Source organism: Typha angustifolia, chromosome 3 (assembly GCF_048772165.1).
Source record: "Typha angustifolia cultivar Huaian chromosome 3, ASM4877216v1, whole genome shotgun sequence".
Classification (NCBI taxonomy): Eukaryota; Viridiplantae; Streptophyta; class Magnoliopsida; order Poales; family Typhaceae; genus Typha; species Typha angustifolia.
The window spans coordinates 8568237-8587719 of record NC_133241.1 but is presented as its reverse complement, the minus strand read 5'-3'; the positions used below and the strand labels follow the sequence as shown (position 1 = coordinate 8587719).

General features: G+C 40.4%; 4 protein-coding genes across 6 annotated transcripts; 1 reads left to right on the top strand and 3 right to left on the bottom strand.

The window, feature by feature from the left end:
* Positions 1-2180: 2180 nt before the first annotated feature.
* LOC140780094 (tyrosine-protein phosphatase RLPH2-like) lies at positions 2181-5099 on the bottom strand. 2 transcript variants are annotated; one of them, XM_073125427.1, is made up of 4 exons: positions 4478-5092; positions 4180-4247; positions 3877-4056; positions 2181-2456 (listed from the first exon to the last, which is right to left on the bottom strand). In XM_073125427.1, the coding sequence occupies exons 1-4, from the start codon at positions 5004-5006 to the stop codon at positions 2298-2300; spliced, it is 936 nt and encodes a 311-aa protein (XP_072981528.1). In that variant the 5' UTR covers positions 5007-5092; the 3' UTR covers positions 2181-2297. The 2 variants fall into 2 exon arrangements, with proteins under 2 accessions (XP_072981528.1, XP_072981529.1); XM_073125428.1 differs by having other exon boundaries at positions 2234-2469; positions 4478-5099.
* Positions 5100-5270: 171 nt separating this feature from the next.
* Positions 5271-9363, top strand: LOC140780093 (neutral/alkaline invertase 3, chloroplastic-like). Its single transcript, XM_073125426.1, has 7 exons — positions 5271-5428; positions 6068-6811; positions 7125-7290; positions 7394-7605; positions 7884-8377; positions 8464-8512; positions 8920-9363. The coding sequence occupies exons 2-7, from the start codon at positions 6149-6151 to the stop codon at positions 9241-9243; spliced, it is 1908 nt and encodes a 635-aa protein (XP_072981527.1). The 5' UTR covers positions 5271-5428; positions 6068-6148; the 3' UTR covers positions 9244-9363.
* Positions 9364-9596: 233 nt separating this feature from the next.
* Positions 9597-13939, bottom strand: LOC140780092 (serine/threonine-protein kinase KIPK2-like). Its single transcript, XM_073125424.1, has 3 exons — positions 13720-13939; positions 11432-13239; positions 9597-10614 (listed from the first exon to the last, which is right to left on the bottom strand). Exons 2-3 carry the CDS (start codon positions 13030-13032, stop codon positions 9756-9758), a joined length of 2460 nt encoding a protein of 819 aa, XP_072981525.1. The 5' UTR covers positions 13033-13239; positions 13720-13939; the 3' UTR covers positions 9597-9755.
* Positions 13940-14662: 723 nt separating this feature from the next.
* Positions 14663-19354, bottom strand: LOC140779220 (probable glycosyltransferase 2). Of its 2 annotated transcripts, none has more exons than XM_073124225.1 (2): positions 17501-19354; positions 14663-14981 (listed from the first exon to the last, which is right to left on the bottom strand). In XM_073124225.1, the coding sequence occupies exon 1, from the start codon at positions 18901-18903 to the stop codon at positions 17542-17544; it is 1362 nt and encodes a 453-aa protein (XP_072980326.1). In that variant the 5' UTR covers positions 18904-19354; the 3' UTR covers positions 14663-14981; positions 17501-17541. The 2 variants fall into 2 exon arrangements, with proteins under 2 accessions (XP_072980326.1, XP_072980319.1); XM_073124218.1 differs by lacking the exon at positions 14663-14981 and adding an exon at positions 15447-15638.
* Positions 19355-19483: the final 129 nt, after the last annotated feature.

Genomic DNA, 19483 nt, shown 5'->3' with positions numbered 1-19483 from the left:
TGGCGGGTGATACGTGTGCGGCGGAGAGCTGCATGGAGATAGCGAGCGGGTCCCACGAAAAGTGTCGTCATACTGGGAGAGGGAAGGGAAGCGAGGGGTGGCGTGGAGTGGAGAGATCAGAAACGAAAGGCTTTTAGAGGCCGCCCTTTACGGCTATGATTTGTTGCCGCTTCCGTTTCCACTTTCCAGTATCCAGAAAGGCCAAAATAAAATAAAAAAATATATAAACAAAAAGATAAAAAGGAAATTTGCTTTTCCGCGAAATATCTTAACGGGTCCGCATATTGCGTTCAAGGAACGGATCACGTGATTCGAGAGTGCTCGTGGACGACTTCAAGCAAGTCCTGCGTGGCAACCGGCAACTTATCACTCCCTCAATTTATTTTAGGCGCTTGAAAAGCTTGATCTTCAACTTAAAACAAAACTACCCGTGGACGGTAAGGATTCCTGGGATATTATTAATATCATATTACTCGTAATTTCATCCGTGATTAATAGATACGTACTTACTTTATTAAAAAAAAATGTACCGTATATTTTTCTTTTATTATCATAGATTCTAACAGCTAAACATAAGCTATATAAAATACCCATATTTCCTGATACAAAGACATCAAGGCCCTAAAACTATTTTAAATAATAGACTAAACAGCTCTCCTAATAATAGGTCTTATTAAATCTAACCACAATATCAAACTATTCAATCCAAACCTCACACTAATAACGTCCTTGAGTCATTTACTCTAAGCCAAACGTCATTGAGCCATGTAGTCCAAGCTACCTTATCACCGACCACTTTAGTTGCTCGTGTATACTTATCAGAAAGCTTCTTATTTGATTGTATACTCCTCCAATATTCATATGTACACGAATTCTAATTATCTTCTAATAAAATCTAAAACATATAATATATATAATAATAAAGATGGTATCGGTTGAAATTGATGAATGTAAAAATGAATAAGGATACTTTTGTCCTACTACTAAATAGATAAAATAGTTAACTGTTAATTAATTTTCATAGATATCGATACAAAAATCAAATGTTATCACGGGTATATGCACAAATATTAACTATAGAAGAATATATATATATATATATAATTGAAAAGGTATATATGAAAAAAAAAAAAAAGTCCCTTATAAATTTGCCTATTTATAAACCCACATAGCGAGCGAAAGGAGATGAATCCTGATGTGCAGTTGCTGCACACTTGAGAGATTTATAGGGATATAGAGACAGCTATAAAGTTCACAGAAACTAATAAGTTGTCAGTAACGTATAACTGTTACAACATTGTCGCCGAGCAAAACAGAATCTGCGCGATATTTTGGTGGCCCGCGACGCAAACCCTTTTTTCTTTTTTCTTTTTTCTTTTTCTTCTCCTTCTTCTTTTTCGATGACAAGCTATGAATGTGACTGCTTCTCACTCAGAACCGTCAAATTCTTATTTTATAAGCTCTGAAGCCTGCTCGGATATTAAGGACATTGTCACAGAACTCATAAGCTAAATGGACGATATCCTTTTATCAGTAATAAAGTCTAATTAAGTAGAGATCACCACCGATTTATTTTCATGCACACTGTTCATATTTGTTACCGTGTTGTTTATCACATGCATGTTAAACACTTTAGGCCATGTTTGCTTTGTTAAATTTTTTTTATTATAATATATTCTAAATTAGAAAATAAATATTAAATGATTTCTAGATTAAAAAAATTATTTAAATTATTATACGCATAGAATTCAATTTTCTCATCTATTTCCCATCTCTTACCACCTACTTATCTATTACATATTTATATATGCATTGCACATACTACAAATTTGCAATACAATAGGGGACAGTAATGAACTAAAATATTTTTGCCAGCCCGATTGATTCATAGATGGGCTCATGAACAAACAAAGGCTCAACCCGAAAATGCCAAACTGATGATCACCTCTACCCTCAATAAAACATGCCGTAACAAGATAGACCATGCATTCAGAAAATTCCACTTTTATCAAGTAATTTTTCAGATACTACAGTTTTGTGGCAAACTAGAAAATCCAATACTTTACACTGTTATATGTTTCACTCCATAGAGATGAATATGTGATTAACTCAAACTCAAGATTTGACACCGCAAAGCTTATAGCTTATTACAAGACATACTTTAACGCACTGGTCACGCAGCAGATAAAAGTTGGGTCCATAAATCTGGCCTGTTAAAAAGATTCACAATGCAGCACTCAAGTGTATTTGGTATTACTCTTTTTGCGCAGTATTACATCAACCCTTGGCTGCTATATCTAGATGGTAGAGCGGACAATTCTCTTGCAAGGGAAAACAATAGCAGCCATTGGTAAGTGTTCCAATCCACCACATTCATCAATAATGAACCTAAGGCCTTCTATGTGGAGTTTTCCGTGATGGCCACTTAACACAATTGTTGGCTTCTCACTCAGCTCCTGCAATGAAACACTAGTGAAGTAAGAGAAGAGGCCAATAAATATACTCATCTTCCATGAAAAAAAGCATGTCAATGGTAATGCTGGGTGCCAAACAAGTTCAACCAGGTCCATCTGGATAACCATTACAAAACCTGAGTCACACTCCAGCCTTGTCCTACAGCTAGTGATCCAAGACCAGCCAAAAGATTTGTCTTGCAATATGCATATCCAATTACCCAAATCTATTTAGACTTATCATCACTGGTACTAACACATCATTATAAATACATCTTAAATTTGAAAACTTCTTCAGGGCTAGCATTCATAGGCTTTGATATGGGATTAAGAAGAAAAAGGAATCATCAGCAGATCTTACATAGGATATAAAACTAAAATTGGACGAGTTATCCAGAATACCAATAATCTATTACCATATACTTGGTTCTTCAATTTGGTTGTAGATTAAAAGACTGCAAGAGACCCATCGTTAGCTATGTTCCGGCTTCTTATGAGATTAAAGCAATCAAAACAACTGTCTGAGAAAAGAAATACTGCCCAAGTAAATGGCTTAATAGGGCTATATAAGACTCATAACATGAGAACCTTACACGACATATAGGTCCCATCAGTAGTCCATATACAATATCCTATACTTTGATCAAGCATTCATAAATACTAGTTCTTACTTCTAGGCCAAAGTTGCCATTTGGCTTCAGAAATCATCTAAAGCTGAAAATGCATGATTGCCAAACATAATCCCTAGAAGGATGTCAAACATGTATTTGCAGACCATCAAGGTACCATGTAGCCCAGTAGTAGGCGAGTGCATATACCAACGAAAGCACAGTCCATAACAAGAAAAAAGAAAAAAATCACCCCAGGATAAGGGTAAAGGAACAAGACGAGAAAATTAAGCAGATAGAACATACTTAGGGTCTGTTAAATTTTAGCATAAAATACAACTCAACAAGATAATCTGAAGTTTGAACTCCAACTCTGCTAAAGCAAGAAACGTACATAGCAACCATGAAACAATGAATCTTTAACGAGCTGGTCATCAATATACTATCTCATTCCCACTTCAAATATATCTAGGCTAATACATAATACAGAAGAATAACATAGGATAATGATGTCATTTCACTCACACATCTAAGCTCCTCACATAAAGCTAAAGTGTGCATCTATTCAACTTTCAATATGTCAGGTAAAAACAATGAGTAGATCAACTAAGATAACAACTGTATAGTTGATCTGCCGAATGGTTAGTAAAACGAATGACACATAACTTTCCCATATGCTGTCATCCCACCTTCCTACTATTATTACTATTATTTATCCATCCCTAATATTACTTATATAGGTATAAGATTCACCAGGTAAACATGCATTCTATATGTCTAACAGAGACGTAAAGGAAAATAAAAGCTTGCATCACCTTTGGTATCTCCCAGACATTAATCCTCCCACTGAGTTCTTCAACCTTCGGCAATCTCGTATCCCTGTCTTTCAAAGCTTTTAGCTGCTCAGCTACCCCTTTTGATTTCTCTAAACCGGCATGAACAGCAATCAGTTCACAGCAAATTCTTCCTTCATCCGTATCAATCAAAATATCTTTCTGCAATGTTCGTTCATCCAAGGAAAAAAAGTTAAATTTTCTTTTTCTACATTCAACAAAGAAACCGAACTTTCCGAAAACCACACAAGCGTATCGCAAAGCAATTTTCTATCCAAATGGTACCTCCTCATGAACCCAAACCAAGTTTTGTAGGAACGTCTTATGATGAGCAGGAACTGCTTCAACTAGGTCTGCGATAAAATCATAGGATAACCAACCAACCATTAAATCAGCATACAAAGTAATTTACTGTTTGAAAACAACTATTGAACATTTTAAACATAAAAAAACTTCCTTTCTGCTAGAAATTGAAGCTCGCGAAGAATAGAATTTTTCTGAAAAAAGTACAAGAACTTGAACCTAAAATTCGAACAGAACAACCAATCATTGATTTTAAGGAGAAAAAAAAAAGAATTCTCACCGGCCGATCCGTGGGGGACGCCATAGGACTCGAAGGTCGGTCCGGCATCGTAAATCGAGCCCTTAAAGGCCATCCCCTTCTTGGGATTCCACCGACCTCCCATCGAACCCCCCCACCGCCTCCCCTGCACGTGCATCTCCTCGTATCCCTTCCCCTTAAACCACCCCTCTCTCTCCTCGTTTTGCTCATACTCCGCCCACGTGGCGGACAACGCCGAGCCATCGGGAGTCGGCGGTAGTGCGCCGACGAACGCGGCGAAGGCGAAGTCATGGTTGCCACAGAGGTACACGTGGCGCTGCCGCGGGTAGCGGGAGGGGAGGGAGATGAGGAAGTCGAGGACATCCTTAGTCTCGCCGCCGCGATCGCAGTAATCGCCGAGGAAGATGACGAGGGCCGTCTCGAAGGCGACGTTGCCTACAAAGGCTTCCAGGTTGGCCCACAGGGATTGAAGCTTCGAGAAGTACCCATGGATGTCGCCGATGCAGATCACCGTCCGATCCGGATCGGATGGTGGAGATGATGTGGCCATATGGGCTCTCTTCTTCTCGACCCTCTTTCCGATCACCAGTTGACAAAAGATCGCGAGAAGGGAGAGTCCTTCAGCTATTTCGTTGGCTGCGGTCAAGGTTGATCAGGTCCACTTCAACGCACAAAGATACCATAATCGGCCCAATTTATGCTCGGCCCAATCGAGCCCAATTATACTCACCAATGAGATAACGTCGTGTGCACAGTCGTAGGATATTTTTTTATAACCTTATTGTAGGGGATCTTCCATTTTAAATGAGAGAGAGAGAAGCTATTGCACTTTTCCTCGGATCTTATTTCGAGCGCTAGAGATTATGAGCAGTTCTCCTTCCGCGCTCGAGAACGACGTCTGTATATTAGGGATAGGGCTATCCCTTTTCGCCCCTCGGATTCTTGAATTATTTGCCATGCCTCATAGGCCAGGTGAGATTTCCTTGCGACTTGATGGATATTTCGTGAATTAGGTTTTCAATGTATTCCTAGAAGTAGATGCCATTAATCTACTCTTTTATGTTTGCACCTCGTGTTTTTTATGGATCTCGGTTGCATATGAGCTCATACAAACTTGTTGTTTCGATTCGGGAATATGTTGAAGAGTCTGGTTGGCGATGTCACTTGTGATCGAGCGGCTTGTGGCACCGTTTGCTCTCCCGTAGTGGATAAGATAACATTTCCTATTACTTTGATTTGTCGAGTTAGGTTATTTATAGACGTATTTTGCACTTGAATGATCTGAGATATCATATAGTGAAGCTCCGCGTATTACAAAGCATCGCCACTTTATGTCAATTAATTGCATGATACAGGATCAATTTTGTAGGCTTAAGTTTATAGTTCGTTCTATGAGATAAGAGAAGCAGCTTGAGCTTTTAGAAAAATGAAAGTTTTATTATGAACCTTGTGATATTAGAGAAAGTATTTAATACATAAAAAGAGTAGAAGTCATAAAAGAGTATATATGTAATTGTGGGGTCTCTTTGTGATTTTATGAGAAGCAAATGTTGATCACACTAGTTTCTTTTTATTGCCTAACTTTGTCTTCTATGTTCTTATCCCCCTCAGGTCTATATATATAGTTACACTAGCAGTTGCTCTGTCAGATTTACTTGGCAATTGGAGTAGATCCATTTGACTTCTACAACAATGGGAATATCTCACGTGGCTCCTCATGTCATGGTTGGGCCTGTACGAGGCCATTCTTCTTCGGGTTTACTCTTGAGCACTTCACCCTTTACTTTGACATCCAGAATTCATGGGAGGAACAAGAAGAAAGGATATCCTGTTCATCTGAGAGCACGCACTAAAAGAATGGTGCAAAATTGCCCTAGAGTTTGTGGGATTGTCTGTTCCTATAGAGCAGCTGATTCTGTGAAGTGTCAGTGCCAGCGAGTTGAAGGTTTTGGTGAGATCGCTACCGAGGATGGAAATGGCAAATGGGGAAGAGAGGTGGTGAATAAGGCAAGCCAAATACTAGGTGATGTGAATGCACAAACCGTTATTGGCTTGGATAAGGGAGCTACTTCTAATGATGAAAAATCTGTTCATGCTGGAGCGCCAAAACATGCACCAAAAAAACGAAGAGGAAATTCTGTGGAAGATGAGGCATGGCGCCTTCTACGCGAGTCGGTTGTCTACTATTGTGGTAGTCCTGTTGGAACAATTGCTGCAAATGATCAATCTGATGGCAACTTATTGAATTATGATCAGGTCTTTATTCGTGACTTTATACCTTCTGGAATCGCTTTTCTTTTGAAGGGAGAATATGATATAGTGCGGAACTTCATTCTTCACACTCTTCAACTTCAGGTAATATGCATGTACCTTTGGTGTAATGTCATGAATATTTTTGGCTAATATACACATCCTTGGATATCATGGGCCATTTGTGGCATCATTTAAATCCAGATTACTATCGATCTCTTTTCCTATTCTAGGTACTTTATGTCATGATCAAATGTTCTCTCTCGAAGAAAAAAAAAACTTCTTTGTAGCCTTGCTCCCTAAAATGTAATATGATACTGGGAAAATAAGAATGAACCTTTTAAAATATTGCTGCAAAGTAGTAGATATGTAAATAGATTTTTGAACATGGGCTTAAGCCTTGAAATTTATTTTGCAGAGCTGGGAGAAAACAATGGATTGTCATAGCCCAGGTCAAGGGTTGATGCCAGCCAGCTTCAAAGTTCGAACGGTTCCACTGGATGGTGATGACTCTGCAACTGAGGAGGTGTTAGATCCTGATTTTGGAGAAGCTGCAATAGGCCGTGTAGCACCAGTTGATTCAGGTAAGTTTGCTGTACATAGCTGTTGTTGCTTCTTAAATTTCTTATTATCATGTGCTGATTGTTCCTATAGCACTGAGGTTTTACTGATCACCTTGTGTTGCAGGGTTATGGTGGATTATACTTCTCAGAGCATATGGAAAATGCTCTGGAGATCTGTCAGTTCAGGAGAGAATTGATGTCCAGACTGGAATAAAGATGATTCTGAAGCTTTGTTTAGCTGATGGCTTTGACATGTTCCCTACATTACTGGTAACAGATGGCTCTTGCATGATAGATCGCCGAATGGGAATTCATGGCCATCCACTTGAAATTCAGGTAAAATGACTATGTCAGATGAGAATCTTCTTACCTTTTTTTTTTGTTTTTCCTTTTGGAGTAGCATTTTAATGAAGACAGATGTAAGTTGGTAAATACTTTGTTTATCTCATTTAGGAATAGTTGCTGGATCTTGATGAATTAAAAGATATAGGTTTCTTTTCAACTCAAGGATATGTTTTGAGGAACCATTGATGCACAGACACAAATTAAAGGATTGCTTCTTTTCTTATAATGATGAGTTTGATAAACTGATTAGCTTTTGCACTTTGTTGCAGGCACTCTTTTATTCAGCACTTCTATGTGCACGTGAGATGCTTGCACCAGAGGATGGATCGGCAGACCTTATTCGAGCACTAAATAACAGGCTGATTGCATTATCTTTTCATATTAGGGAATATTATTGGATTGACATGAGAAAACTTAATGAGATATATCGATACAAAACAGAGGAGTACTCTTACGATGCTGTTAACAAGTTTAACATTTATCCTGATCAGATTCCTCCATGGCTAGTGGAGTGGATGCCTGATAAGGGTGGCTACTTCATTGGAAATTTGCAACCTGCTCACATGGATTTCCGTTTCTTTTCTCTGGGAAATCTTTGGTCTGTGATTAGCAGTTTAGCCACAACACATCAATCACATGCCATTTTGGATCTTTTTGAGGGTAAATGGTCTGATTTAGTTGCAGATATGCCACTAAAAATATGTCATCCTGCTCTTGAGGGTCAGGAGTGGCGAATCATCACTGGCAGTGATCCAAAAAACACGTACAGTGTTCATGTTTCTCTTGTTCATTAATTTGTACCTGTTTCTTTTCTTCTTTTGCATACTGATATGTGTACCCTTGGTGCAGGCCTTGGTCATACCACAATGGAGGCTCTTGGCCAACATTGCTCTGGCAGGTTACTGGTTTCTTCATTTTTCCCAATATTCTTTAAATTCTGATGATTGGTTTTCTATTAGCATTGATTTAGTGATCAAATATTATCTTGGTATACTACAGCAATGACTGGCTTGTTAGTTTCCATTTTCTGACAAACAAACCCTTGCAAGAGGTCACCACACATTTTGAAAGGTTTTGAGTAGCTAGTTAGTTTTGCTATAGAACCAGGATGAGAAATTTAAGGGAAGAGGTTAAGATCTAGATTATGACACCAGATTGGACATACTTATGTGTGCATGCTCACATTCCTAGGTATGACCGAGTTGTACTAAGGAAAGAGTGTAGGAGAACACTGGCATGTACATTTTGCTTATTATTCATGTGTAACCGCTCAAGTTTTCTAAGATAAGTTTTAATGTGTTGCAGCTCACAGTTGCATGCATCAAGATGAACAGGCCAGAGATTGCTGCAAGGGCCATCAAGGTTGCCGAGAGACGTATAGCAGAAGATAAGTGGCCTGAATATTACGACACCAAGCAAGCACGTTTCATTGGTAAACAAGCTCGCTTGTACCAAACATGGTCGATTGCTGGATTTCTTGTTGCAAAGCTGCTGCTCGACAAACCGGATGCTGCTAGAAGTCTATGGAACGAAGAGGATGTAGAGATTATCAATGCCTGGAATGTCATGGTCGACACCAAACCCAGGAAACGAGGCAGGAAAGTGTTGAAGAAGACTTATATAATATGACCATGACGAACTTTTATTGGTTATCGCTAACTTAACGAGAAAATGGCACGAGGTATTTGTTTAAAGGTTCGTTATACATATTTTATGTGAAATAGCTGATCAAAGGTTAAGTTATAGATACGCTCATTGTTGAAATTGTGTATACGCATTGTTAGTTGTCAGACAGGTTAAATATTTTGAGATGGTTGTTAATTATGAAAAAATCCACTAGGAAGTTTGTCATGCCACTGAAAGACTTTCTCAATCTTTAAATTCAAGACAAAACTTATTCCCTGCAAACTGCAGTTTATTTAGAGCCCGGAAGTCTAAAAGGTGGATCACACTCTCGGGTGCTAACATTGCTTAGACATCTCTTGCATCAGAAGGGCATTATCATGTTATTAACAAGGAAAGAAAACTTACGTAATATAAGGATCTATATTTACATCAACAGCTATCAGTTACAACAACGAGAAGCATGAGAAATGGGCTGGCAACAGCTACGACATACTCCTCTCCAAGCAGAAAATTTGCTAGAAAATCTCGAACTCCACGTCCTCTTCACTAGTCCTGAAATCGAGACATTTACCTTCTCTTTTCTTGCGCACTGCTATTGGAGTCCCAGGATCAAATCTTCTTGGTGTCTCAGGTGGTGCAGCACAACGTATCAAGGCCCAGTTTAGCCCATCAAAAAATTGATGCTGCTTGATCTCAGCGGCCCCTCTGATAGATCCCAGCCTATTCTCTGGCTCCTTCACTAGCAATCCTCTGATTAAATCTCTAGCATGACAGCTAACATCTGGGTTCTCAGGAAAATTCAAGCTCTGAGAAACCACATTGGCCAATGTTTCCTCATTCCCAGGTCCCTTGAAAGGTGTCCTGCCAAAGAGTAGTTCATAAAGGAAGATCCCATAGGTCCACCAGTCGACAGAACTTCCATGCCCATCTCCTCTTATAATCTCTGGGGCGAGGTACTCATGGGTGCCAACGAATGAGTTTGAGCGTGCATCAGTGGGCTCAACGACAAGTTGCGGAAGTGGGTTTACCTGGTTTCCTATGTCAGATTTAGGCTTCCTCGTCTTGGGTGCAATGGAAGACACCGAACGAGGTGTGAAACAAGAAACCTGAACCCAAGATGGTTGAAGGCATAGAGGATCAATGCAGCTATTTTCGGCACAGGGTCCTGATAGCCTATTCTCATGTTCTTCTATTCCTACAGATGAGGAACTGAGAAGCATTGGGTGTACTGAGCACCTCAAAGATAAGTCAAAATCAGAGAGCATGATGTGGCCATCTTCGCGTACAAGTATATTTTCTGGTTTGAGATCACGGTAGATCACACCTAACATATGTAGATACTCCAAAGCTAGGAGGACTTCTGCAACATAGAACCTGAAAAGTGATTGCACAAGGTTATGTGTGGCTTTGAGATTACAACATAATGAGCATTGCAATGGAAGATGTATATATTAATAGTGACTATTTTAAATATTGTACACTGCAAATCCAGTAAACAAAAATTAAAAACTGTGGATGCCAGCATGAAGGAATAAGAACTTCCAAGGTATGTTGCAGACATTGTTTACCAATAATCTTCAAAAGAGATGAGCAACAACGGACTGCTATTATTTTCCATAGGATAGTCAATCAGTTTGGGGGACACTTGTCTGGATAAATGCGCTGACTAGAGACAAATTGAAACCAATCAAGGAAAAGTTGACTAGAGAACAGATTTTGTCTGGATTTCACAAGCAAATGTTGTTACGTAAGAACTGAACAGGAAGCAATTACAAATTATTCACAAAAACCCAGTCAATAAATATTTCATTCAGATGTTATATATCATTAGAAAAACCATATGAATAAAAGTTAAGATTAATAATCCTAATGGGTCTGTTAATTCCAGATTATATCCATGCTAAGTAGCACATCTACTTTCCAGATAGTGAGGAATATTCAATATGTTTGATTAACTTTGACAGATTCTCTAGAAACCTGAAAACCACGCATAACTTTGACAGTTCATTGATTGGCACATGGCTCTTTATAAACCATGCACAAAACAGTTAATCTAGAAGAACACAATCAAAAGAATGAAAAACAATGGCAATATGGGTTACCTCCAGAATGGATTCAGATACTTAGGAAAAGCTTACCCCATAGATAAATGCATCTTGTTAAAATGCAACAAATAGTTCAAGGTATCTACCTGGCAGCTGGCTCAGAGAAACATCTGCCAGATTGTTTCTGTCGAAGGACATGCAGATCACCACCTGGACAGTACTCCATAACTAAACATGAGAGATTATCTGTCGTAAAATGAGCATATAGGGTCGGAAGGAATGGATGATCTAGCATTTGCAATATTTCCCTCTCGGTTTGTGCTCTCAACATCTTTTTCCTGCTAACGAGGAAGTCGATATCCATCACCTTCAATGCAAATAAGCAATCTGAACCAATCAGCTCCGCTAGGTACACAGAGCCGATATCTCCGGAACCAAGCCTTTTGAGAAGCTTAAAGTTCTTCAATCCTAAGCTTCCTTGTTGCATCACTACGTGGCGGATAGCTACCCATTTTACATCTTTTGACATGTGAGGCTTGCTGCCATTACCACTAAAACCACTGTTACTCTCATCGCTGAAACTTGTGCTGCTGCTATAATCACCAATGCTGCTTTTAGAACTTTGGGAGCACTCGCCTTTTTCCCTTGATCTCGTGCATTCATTCAATTGTGCACCAACAGCTCCACCATAACTAGGGCTGTTTGAACATAAAGCAGACTTGCTAACACCACCGGTAGTTGTCTCTGCACCTACAGAGCTAAATGTATTTGTACCACTGGAACCAGGAGGGGGAGGTATTTTTTGACAACCCGATTTTGTTTCATTGGAAAGGGAATCTGATTTTTTGAGTTCCCCACATCTACTGGAACTAGGTACTGGAACTGGTTCTGGTTTCACTTTCTTCTTAATACAGGTCTTGTTCTGCTGTAGAGGCTTGGTCGGGTGTGACCGTGCCATTGGTTTGCTTGAAGCAGCACATGTTTGGGAGCTAGCAGTACAAGATTTTGAAACAGCTTTTCCTACCATTTCTGCTTCTCCCACAGCACTAGAATTCTTGCTTATTTCTGTAGATTTACTGCTGAGCACATCTTGGATTCTCATCTTCGGAACCCTCGAGATGGAGGTTACAGAATGCAGAGAATTAGCTGCATTTTTGTTAGTTGACCCCAATTTATGCACTTGCTTGAATTCGGCGGCTCCTTTTGATGAAGTTGCTACACTTTTTTCAGGCACAATACAATTTTCTACCAATTTTCTTTTTCCCTCATCTTGCAAATTATCAGATCCACTGGGTTGGACCACCACAGAGTCATAAAGCCTTTTTATTTTTCCAGCCTCAGAAACACCAGACAATCCAATCGGCTTGGACAGTCTCTTCATTGCAGCCATCTCCGATGCCTGGGAAATGCATAATCTTCTTAGTGCCTGTTTCAAGGTCACAGATTCAGTTATCCTGGCTCCCAATGTTTGAGATATACCAACTTGTAGTGGCTTCTTACAGGCATTCTTCCGCAGCAAGTCTACTCCTGTCTGATGAGAAGGGGCAAGAACCTTGGACGACGCCCTTAGGTCAATCGCCTTAAGAAGCTGACCAAGATCATCATCTTCCACCAGATACTCATGTAACGCACTATCTCGTTCCACAGCTTTCACCTTGACACGCAGTGGATTGGAAACACTAAAGTGAACCAAATTCAGTTCTTCATTTGATTCAACAATCTCAGAAGTACAGCTGGATGATGCCATTTCTGGCAGTGGCTCAATCAGCCACCCAAATAGACAAAATCTTACAGCTAGAGTACAAATACAATTATTAGCCCATCTTCAACGAGCCACCTGATGCGGACAATGCAACATTGGAGACACCCTTAACATAAACTTATCCAGGCTTAATGGATACTGTACTTGAAAGGAATGCATAACACGTTTCCGCATAAAAAATTCATCATATTCCTGAAAGATGAGATAGCAGCACATCAACAATGGGAGACATGGCAATGTCCTAGATACCTAAGAAGCACATAAATGGCTGACGAAACCTTGAGATTCCGATGCAAATCTTACTTGAACCAGAACATGAAAGCAGAACTAAGAGTCTACATAGCAGTAGCTTCGGTTTCCTTATTTTACCCTTAGTCTATACTCAGCATAAAGACAAAATCTTTAAATTCATACAGAAACACAACGAAACCGAAAAGAAGAAGAAGAAGAAGAAGATTTGCAAGCATTACAAGCGATTTTTTCACCCTCAGTTGCTTAAAACTTTAAAACAAAAGATCAATCTAACCTTAGATCAACCAAATGTGCACCAAAATGAAAGCTTTAAGAAAGAGAAGACAGATGGTGAAGACCAAAAATTTACCAACGGGAAGTAGTAAAAGAGACGTAGAATCTGTACTGGAGAGTAAGAGCGGGAGGGAAGAGAGCCATTACCAGCAAAAGAGTCCACCAGTGACGCGACCGAGAGCCCGAGAGGGATCGGAGAAGAGAACCGGACCGAGAACTCAGAGAGAGACGGAAGAACCCCCAAACTAGGGTTTGGATCGGAGAGGGAGGAGGGTGGAGGTTTAACTAGGGTTAGGGTTTGATGGAAAAGCGGCAGAGAGGAACGCGCATCACGAGGAAGAGCACAATAGTAGTACGCTGCACTGTGAGCTATGTGATAAAATTTAAGAAAAAGGAAAATAGTAAAAATTAAAATTATTAAACTCCAAGAGGAAGAGTGCATGACTGATGACAGACACCTCTTACTCCCCCCGCAGGGTGTGGGCCCACCTCTTTCGCTAAAGTCACCGGCAGGCATCCCTGGACCCTGATGTGGTGCTAGAAAGTAGAAAATAAATGGGGCCTACGTTTGTTTAAATTACAAACTTTGCCACCGTACTCCTCCACATATAAAACCAACTTTGAGAAGTCCGTGTTCCTTTTTTATTTATTTATTACTCTCTTTTTTTTTTTTTTGCTTATTTACGCACAGCCACTGGAATATAAACTTTGAATTTAAGGGCGCGGCGCGCCAAAGTAAACCCAATCTCCGGCATCTACGGAGCTAGCTACCGTGCAGTGCACGTCTTTCAAACAACAAGTACACGCTGTTATCCTTGCTAAAATTTTGAAAAAGTATTTATATTTCCTTTTAAATATGATCAAGATTACGAAATATATATATATTTTAATACAGTAGCTCATATTCAATGGCGTACCCAGTAGAAAACCTTCGTGTTGCCTCTCTAGTTGTTTCCTTTCGCCGTGATCTTCTCTTTCACAGAAAAACTAGAGCTAAGTTTAGAAAGGAGTTTGTTTGATCGATTACCGCTGCTAAAGAACTTTGGCTTTGGAATTTCCCACTAGTCCAATCTTTCAACAGCTTACTGCTGCTTCCTTGGGCAAGGTAGATATCATAATACCTCGCTAAGTACTTTATATGTTTTAAAGTACATCCAATCACGACAATCAAGAGAGTAATTAATGCTATATAATACTACTTTTTGCCATAAGAACAAAGCAAATCATGCCGTGCTGGTACAACTTTAGCAGACAGGCTTATTACTTCGCCCCTTGCGAACTTTCGATGACTGGTTTAAATCAGGAGCTTTTCTCGACCTCTGGTCCTTCCAAAATCCTAGATAGGATTCACCCAAGTGCTGCTATGTAGATCGTCCACCTTGACCCCGAACAACACCACTGGAAACTTTCTGAAAAGAAATCCACAGATGACTATGACAGATTACTATCAAGTGCATAGATAACCACCCTATTTATTTCAAATCTATAATAGCTAAGCCACGTCATCAGTAAGATTAAACTCTCCATCACCTACATTTAGTCAAAACAAAACTAAGCAGAGTCAACATCGCTGGGAAACAACTTTGTTACTACAATCATTACCGTTCCAGTATTGCCTCACTGGGATGGCACAGAATCATCAATGCACCCACCATAACCTGTCAGTCTGTCACACTTTCAATCTTTAAATAATTCAAATCAGACGGCCCTTCTGATCTGTTACCAAACAACAGCAGCCTTACCTATGAGGAGATTGCAAATTTTGATGCCAAGTAATAGTTGAGTCGTGCAATTACCCTTAACTAGAAATGAAGAAATAAAACGGGGAATTAGGAATCACAGAGACCCTTGTTATATTTCAGCACTACTTGATATCAGCAATTTTACATCTTCCTTCTATTGTTATAAAGCAAAGTACAACATCGAGCTCCTTGACAAAAATTTCAAGCAGTACATTTGGCAATTGCTCATAAGAGTTCGCGAGGGATCTTCATGTCAAGTGAACAAATAATTACCAAGACGGTCATTTAAGGATCTGTGACATAGACAAATTTATGCATGTCGGCCTGTAAGGTTACCAAATAAGGTTAAGCTTTTACTCAGGAAAAAATAAATAAACATGTTCAATCAGAGACAAATAAATGATTATGATCGCAAATTCGCACATGTGGATGCAAGCAAGCTACTTGCTTGAGATATGAAGTTACTATCACCTGTTTCTTCAGCAATTTATCCAAATGATCAAGTAGTACTGCATATAAATCAATGGTATTTGAATGGGAAAAAGAAAACCTTATAATCAATCGTAGTGATTTACAATGATTCAAGCCTATACTTGTCCATGATAAATATCACCGCTTGCTTACATTTAACAATAAATTGAACGCAGAGAGGATGAAAGGTACATGCTCCCTGAAAGTGAGGACCAATTCCACTAATCATACTAGTTTACGAAGGGAGTAAATTCATCATAAACAAAGAGGAGTTCCAATGAAGACATTGGCTTACAGTTATTTACCCATAATACGGCAAGGAGAAAAGTAGATACTGTGGTGAGAAAAGGAAAAGAAAAGAAAAAGTACTACACCATCAATCTACTAAGATTCTATTTTAGGATGTAAGTCAGCATCTGATCCATGGAAGCATAAGACTTGTAAGCTTCCATTTTCCAATGGATATTTTCCAGGGATGTCAATATTGAGTATCCAATGTCCAGTAATTTATAGATTTATGTGTACCTAATATATGTATGCAAGGATGCATAGAACAATTAATCTGATATAAACTCTTAAATGTTGGATGGTAATATTTTATGCAGGTATAGAAAATGTCAACACATAATTTTATCAATTGAAGAGTTTACTGTGTCTAAGCAAACAAGATGCTAAGAGAAAGACTACCTTGATCTCCTGCCAACCATCAGTACCAAGAGGAGACCTTTGAGAGTCTGAGACCATGTGAAATGGAAAAACAAGTCGTTGGAAGAGATTTATATCTTATCAATTACAAAATTGAGATATGGAACACAATATTTATGTTCCTCTCATCGAGCTACTATTTTTTACTACTAACAGTTAAATAACTTTTAATATATTCACTTTTGATTGATTTCAACTTCTCACTTACCTCCTTTGTTCATTTAGACACTCTATTTAGATGAGTAAGTAGCATTTATCAGAAGGCATCTGTAAAGATCTAAAAGTACTTATGTAGTTATGTCAACACAAGTATCTTGGTATTAAAAAGGGGTCAGGCAACCAGACAACTTCCTTAAGAAAAGCTGCTGAGAGGATGCTTCAATGACCACTAGAATAACATCTGTTCCTGAACTGATATTAGACGGTGCTAAACTGAGATCAAGCTTCAAGATAAATGTTCTCCTCGTGTTGAAAATTCGTAATAGTTTCATTTCTGAGAAGGGAAGATGTGGCCGGGAACCTAGACCTCTCTGTCTGCCTGCATCCTAGGGTCTGGAGGCTGCCCTGTTAGGTATCTGCCTCTTATGATCTCCAAGTTTAATGACATTGTTCAAATATGGACACATGAAAATATTATAAAGACAAAAGAAAATCTCTCTACAGATGCTGCCTAGTACCATTTGAGAATTGACATTGTTAAGGATGCACCTGTATGTACTATTCCAGAAAAATTCTCACCATTAACTATTGATCAAGAGCATCTAGCATTTCATAATAAAAGAATAGACTACAGTTAGGTGGTCATGAACTGAAAATAAAATTGACATGTATTTCCTTTCCCTTCTACTTAGAGAATTCCATTACAAGAAGAGAAAACACTCTCACAAAATCCTTCCACAAAGTGTAACTATCATACTCTAGAAATAACAGTTAAAATCCAATTCTTGGTAGTAAAAGATAAAATAAACTTAAAGAACATCCTATTGCACAACAAATGCCATAAACCTGACCTCTAAAAGCAGCAGAATTCAGTTGGAGCAGGCCGGAAAGCTCATCGAGTGGTTATTCTCGCTTCGAGATTCAGGTGTTCTTTCACCTCCAGAGGGTTCGCCGTCTGATTCCTGATCCTCTTAATCTTGGGGCTCAACAGCGCCCTGTGTGCAAATCCATAAAGCCTGAGCACTTGGTTATCCGCAAAATTGAACGCTCTCTCCATACTATTAAGGCACCTTTCCACCGGGTAATCCCCATAGCTGCCGCATGGCTTACAACCGACGAAATGGGTAACAAACGGCCACCTCTCGTCCCCGAGCCCCGGGTGGTGCTTCTCTATCATCTCCTCATACTTATCCACTAATCCAGCCCAGAAGCCATGGAGATAGTAAGAATTCTCCACATATACCTGATCCACCCACTTATCCTTCTGCGAGAGGAGGAGATAGATAAGCGCAGATTGGTCGTCGGCCTCAAACGCCGGCCGCCCCTTGAGATTAGCAGTAAGAACTTTCCCTGCCTCATCACGGATAAATCCCTTCGGGCCCATCGGTGCCCAGACATCGAGCAGATCGAGCGACCACTGGCAATTCCGGAATAAGAAGCTGCCGGTGTTAAGCGCGATCCAAGAGTGCTGCTCGAATAGGAGATCCGGATAACCATGGATAACGAGGTTGTGCTTATCGTACCGAGATAGCGGGATCTCGAACGCCATGTCGGTGAATAACGCGTCGCTATCCATCCACCAGATCCACTCAACCTCCGGGTGGGATAGCATGAGCTTTCGGATCAAAGGGAGCTTCGCCCAGTAACCCGCGAGTTCGCGGTCGAGGTGGGCCATGTTGTACACGATCTCAATGCCATGGAGACGGCAGTAGTCGATCTTGTTCTTGATGGCCTTGAGAAGGTAGTGGTCGCCCATGGGATTATCGCACGGGTTTGGTGGAGATCCGGTAACGAGGAGTATCCTCGACTTCCCACCCGAAACCCGGTCAGGGAAGCCGGGGTTTTGGATGAGCCAACGCCGGCGCTGCTCGTCCCAGTCCGAGATCCTGGGGCCGAGGGTGTAGTTTTTGGCGGGGGGGACGGAAGTGGAGTTGAGGGAAGTGGAGTTCAGGGATTGGGGGAAGTCGAGGGCGTCGTCCGGGTCGGAGTCGGAGCGGATCTCTCGGAGGATCCGGTCGATGTCTTCGATGACCTTGGAGTCGGCGTCGGAGGAGGCGCCGCCGAGATTGCCGACGCCAATGGTGCCACGTAGGACGAGGATGGTGACGAAGCCGCAGAGGACGGTGATCTTGAGGTTGTTGAAGGTCTTCTGAATCTGACGGCCGCGGGGAATGCGAGATCGGACAGTCGGGAGGTTGGACCGGTGGTCCCTCGTGGAACCGCCCTTGTACCCGATCCCTTCTTGCCCCATCATGAATTGAGAGGTGTCTCTCTCTTGCTTTCCTTCTAGTCTGCGTTTGTTTTATGTCTCCTTCCTGGATCTGTTACAGCCTACAGGGGACTGCTCAGATATGTACTCGGGGAAGGGGAAGGGGAGGAGGAAAGGGAGGTTAGCTGGATCCTTTGAGGAGGAGAGGGAGGAGAATGGGAACTCGGTTCGGTAAAAAAAGGAAGTACGTGGCAGATTTAGGACCGTCGCGGCTCTGTTAAAAATTCAACAGATTAGTTCAGGACATGGCTTTAGGATTCGTGTTGGGATCGTCGTGATGAGAATGCTCGGGACACGACATGGAAGCCGGCTGTCGGCAGTTGACTAAACTGATCGGTGCAAAATATTATCGGGTGTTGGTAAGATCGTGCGAATCTCTAATCTTTCAACGCAGGGTGGGGACTTATTTGATTTGGATATTTATCGACAATATATTGTTGAAACGTGAACACATGCACTTGTTCATACGTATTGTAACCAATTTTAGTACAAAATAGTCCTTCTGATTATCTTTATATTTTAGGAGACAATTTCAAATGTAACTTTAACAAAATTTACGGTCTAC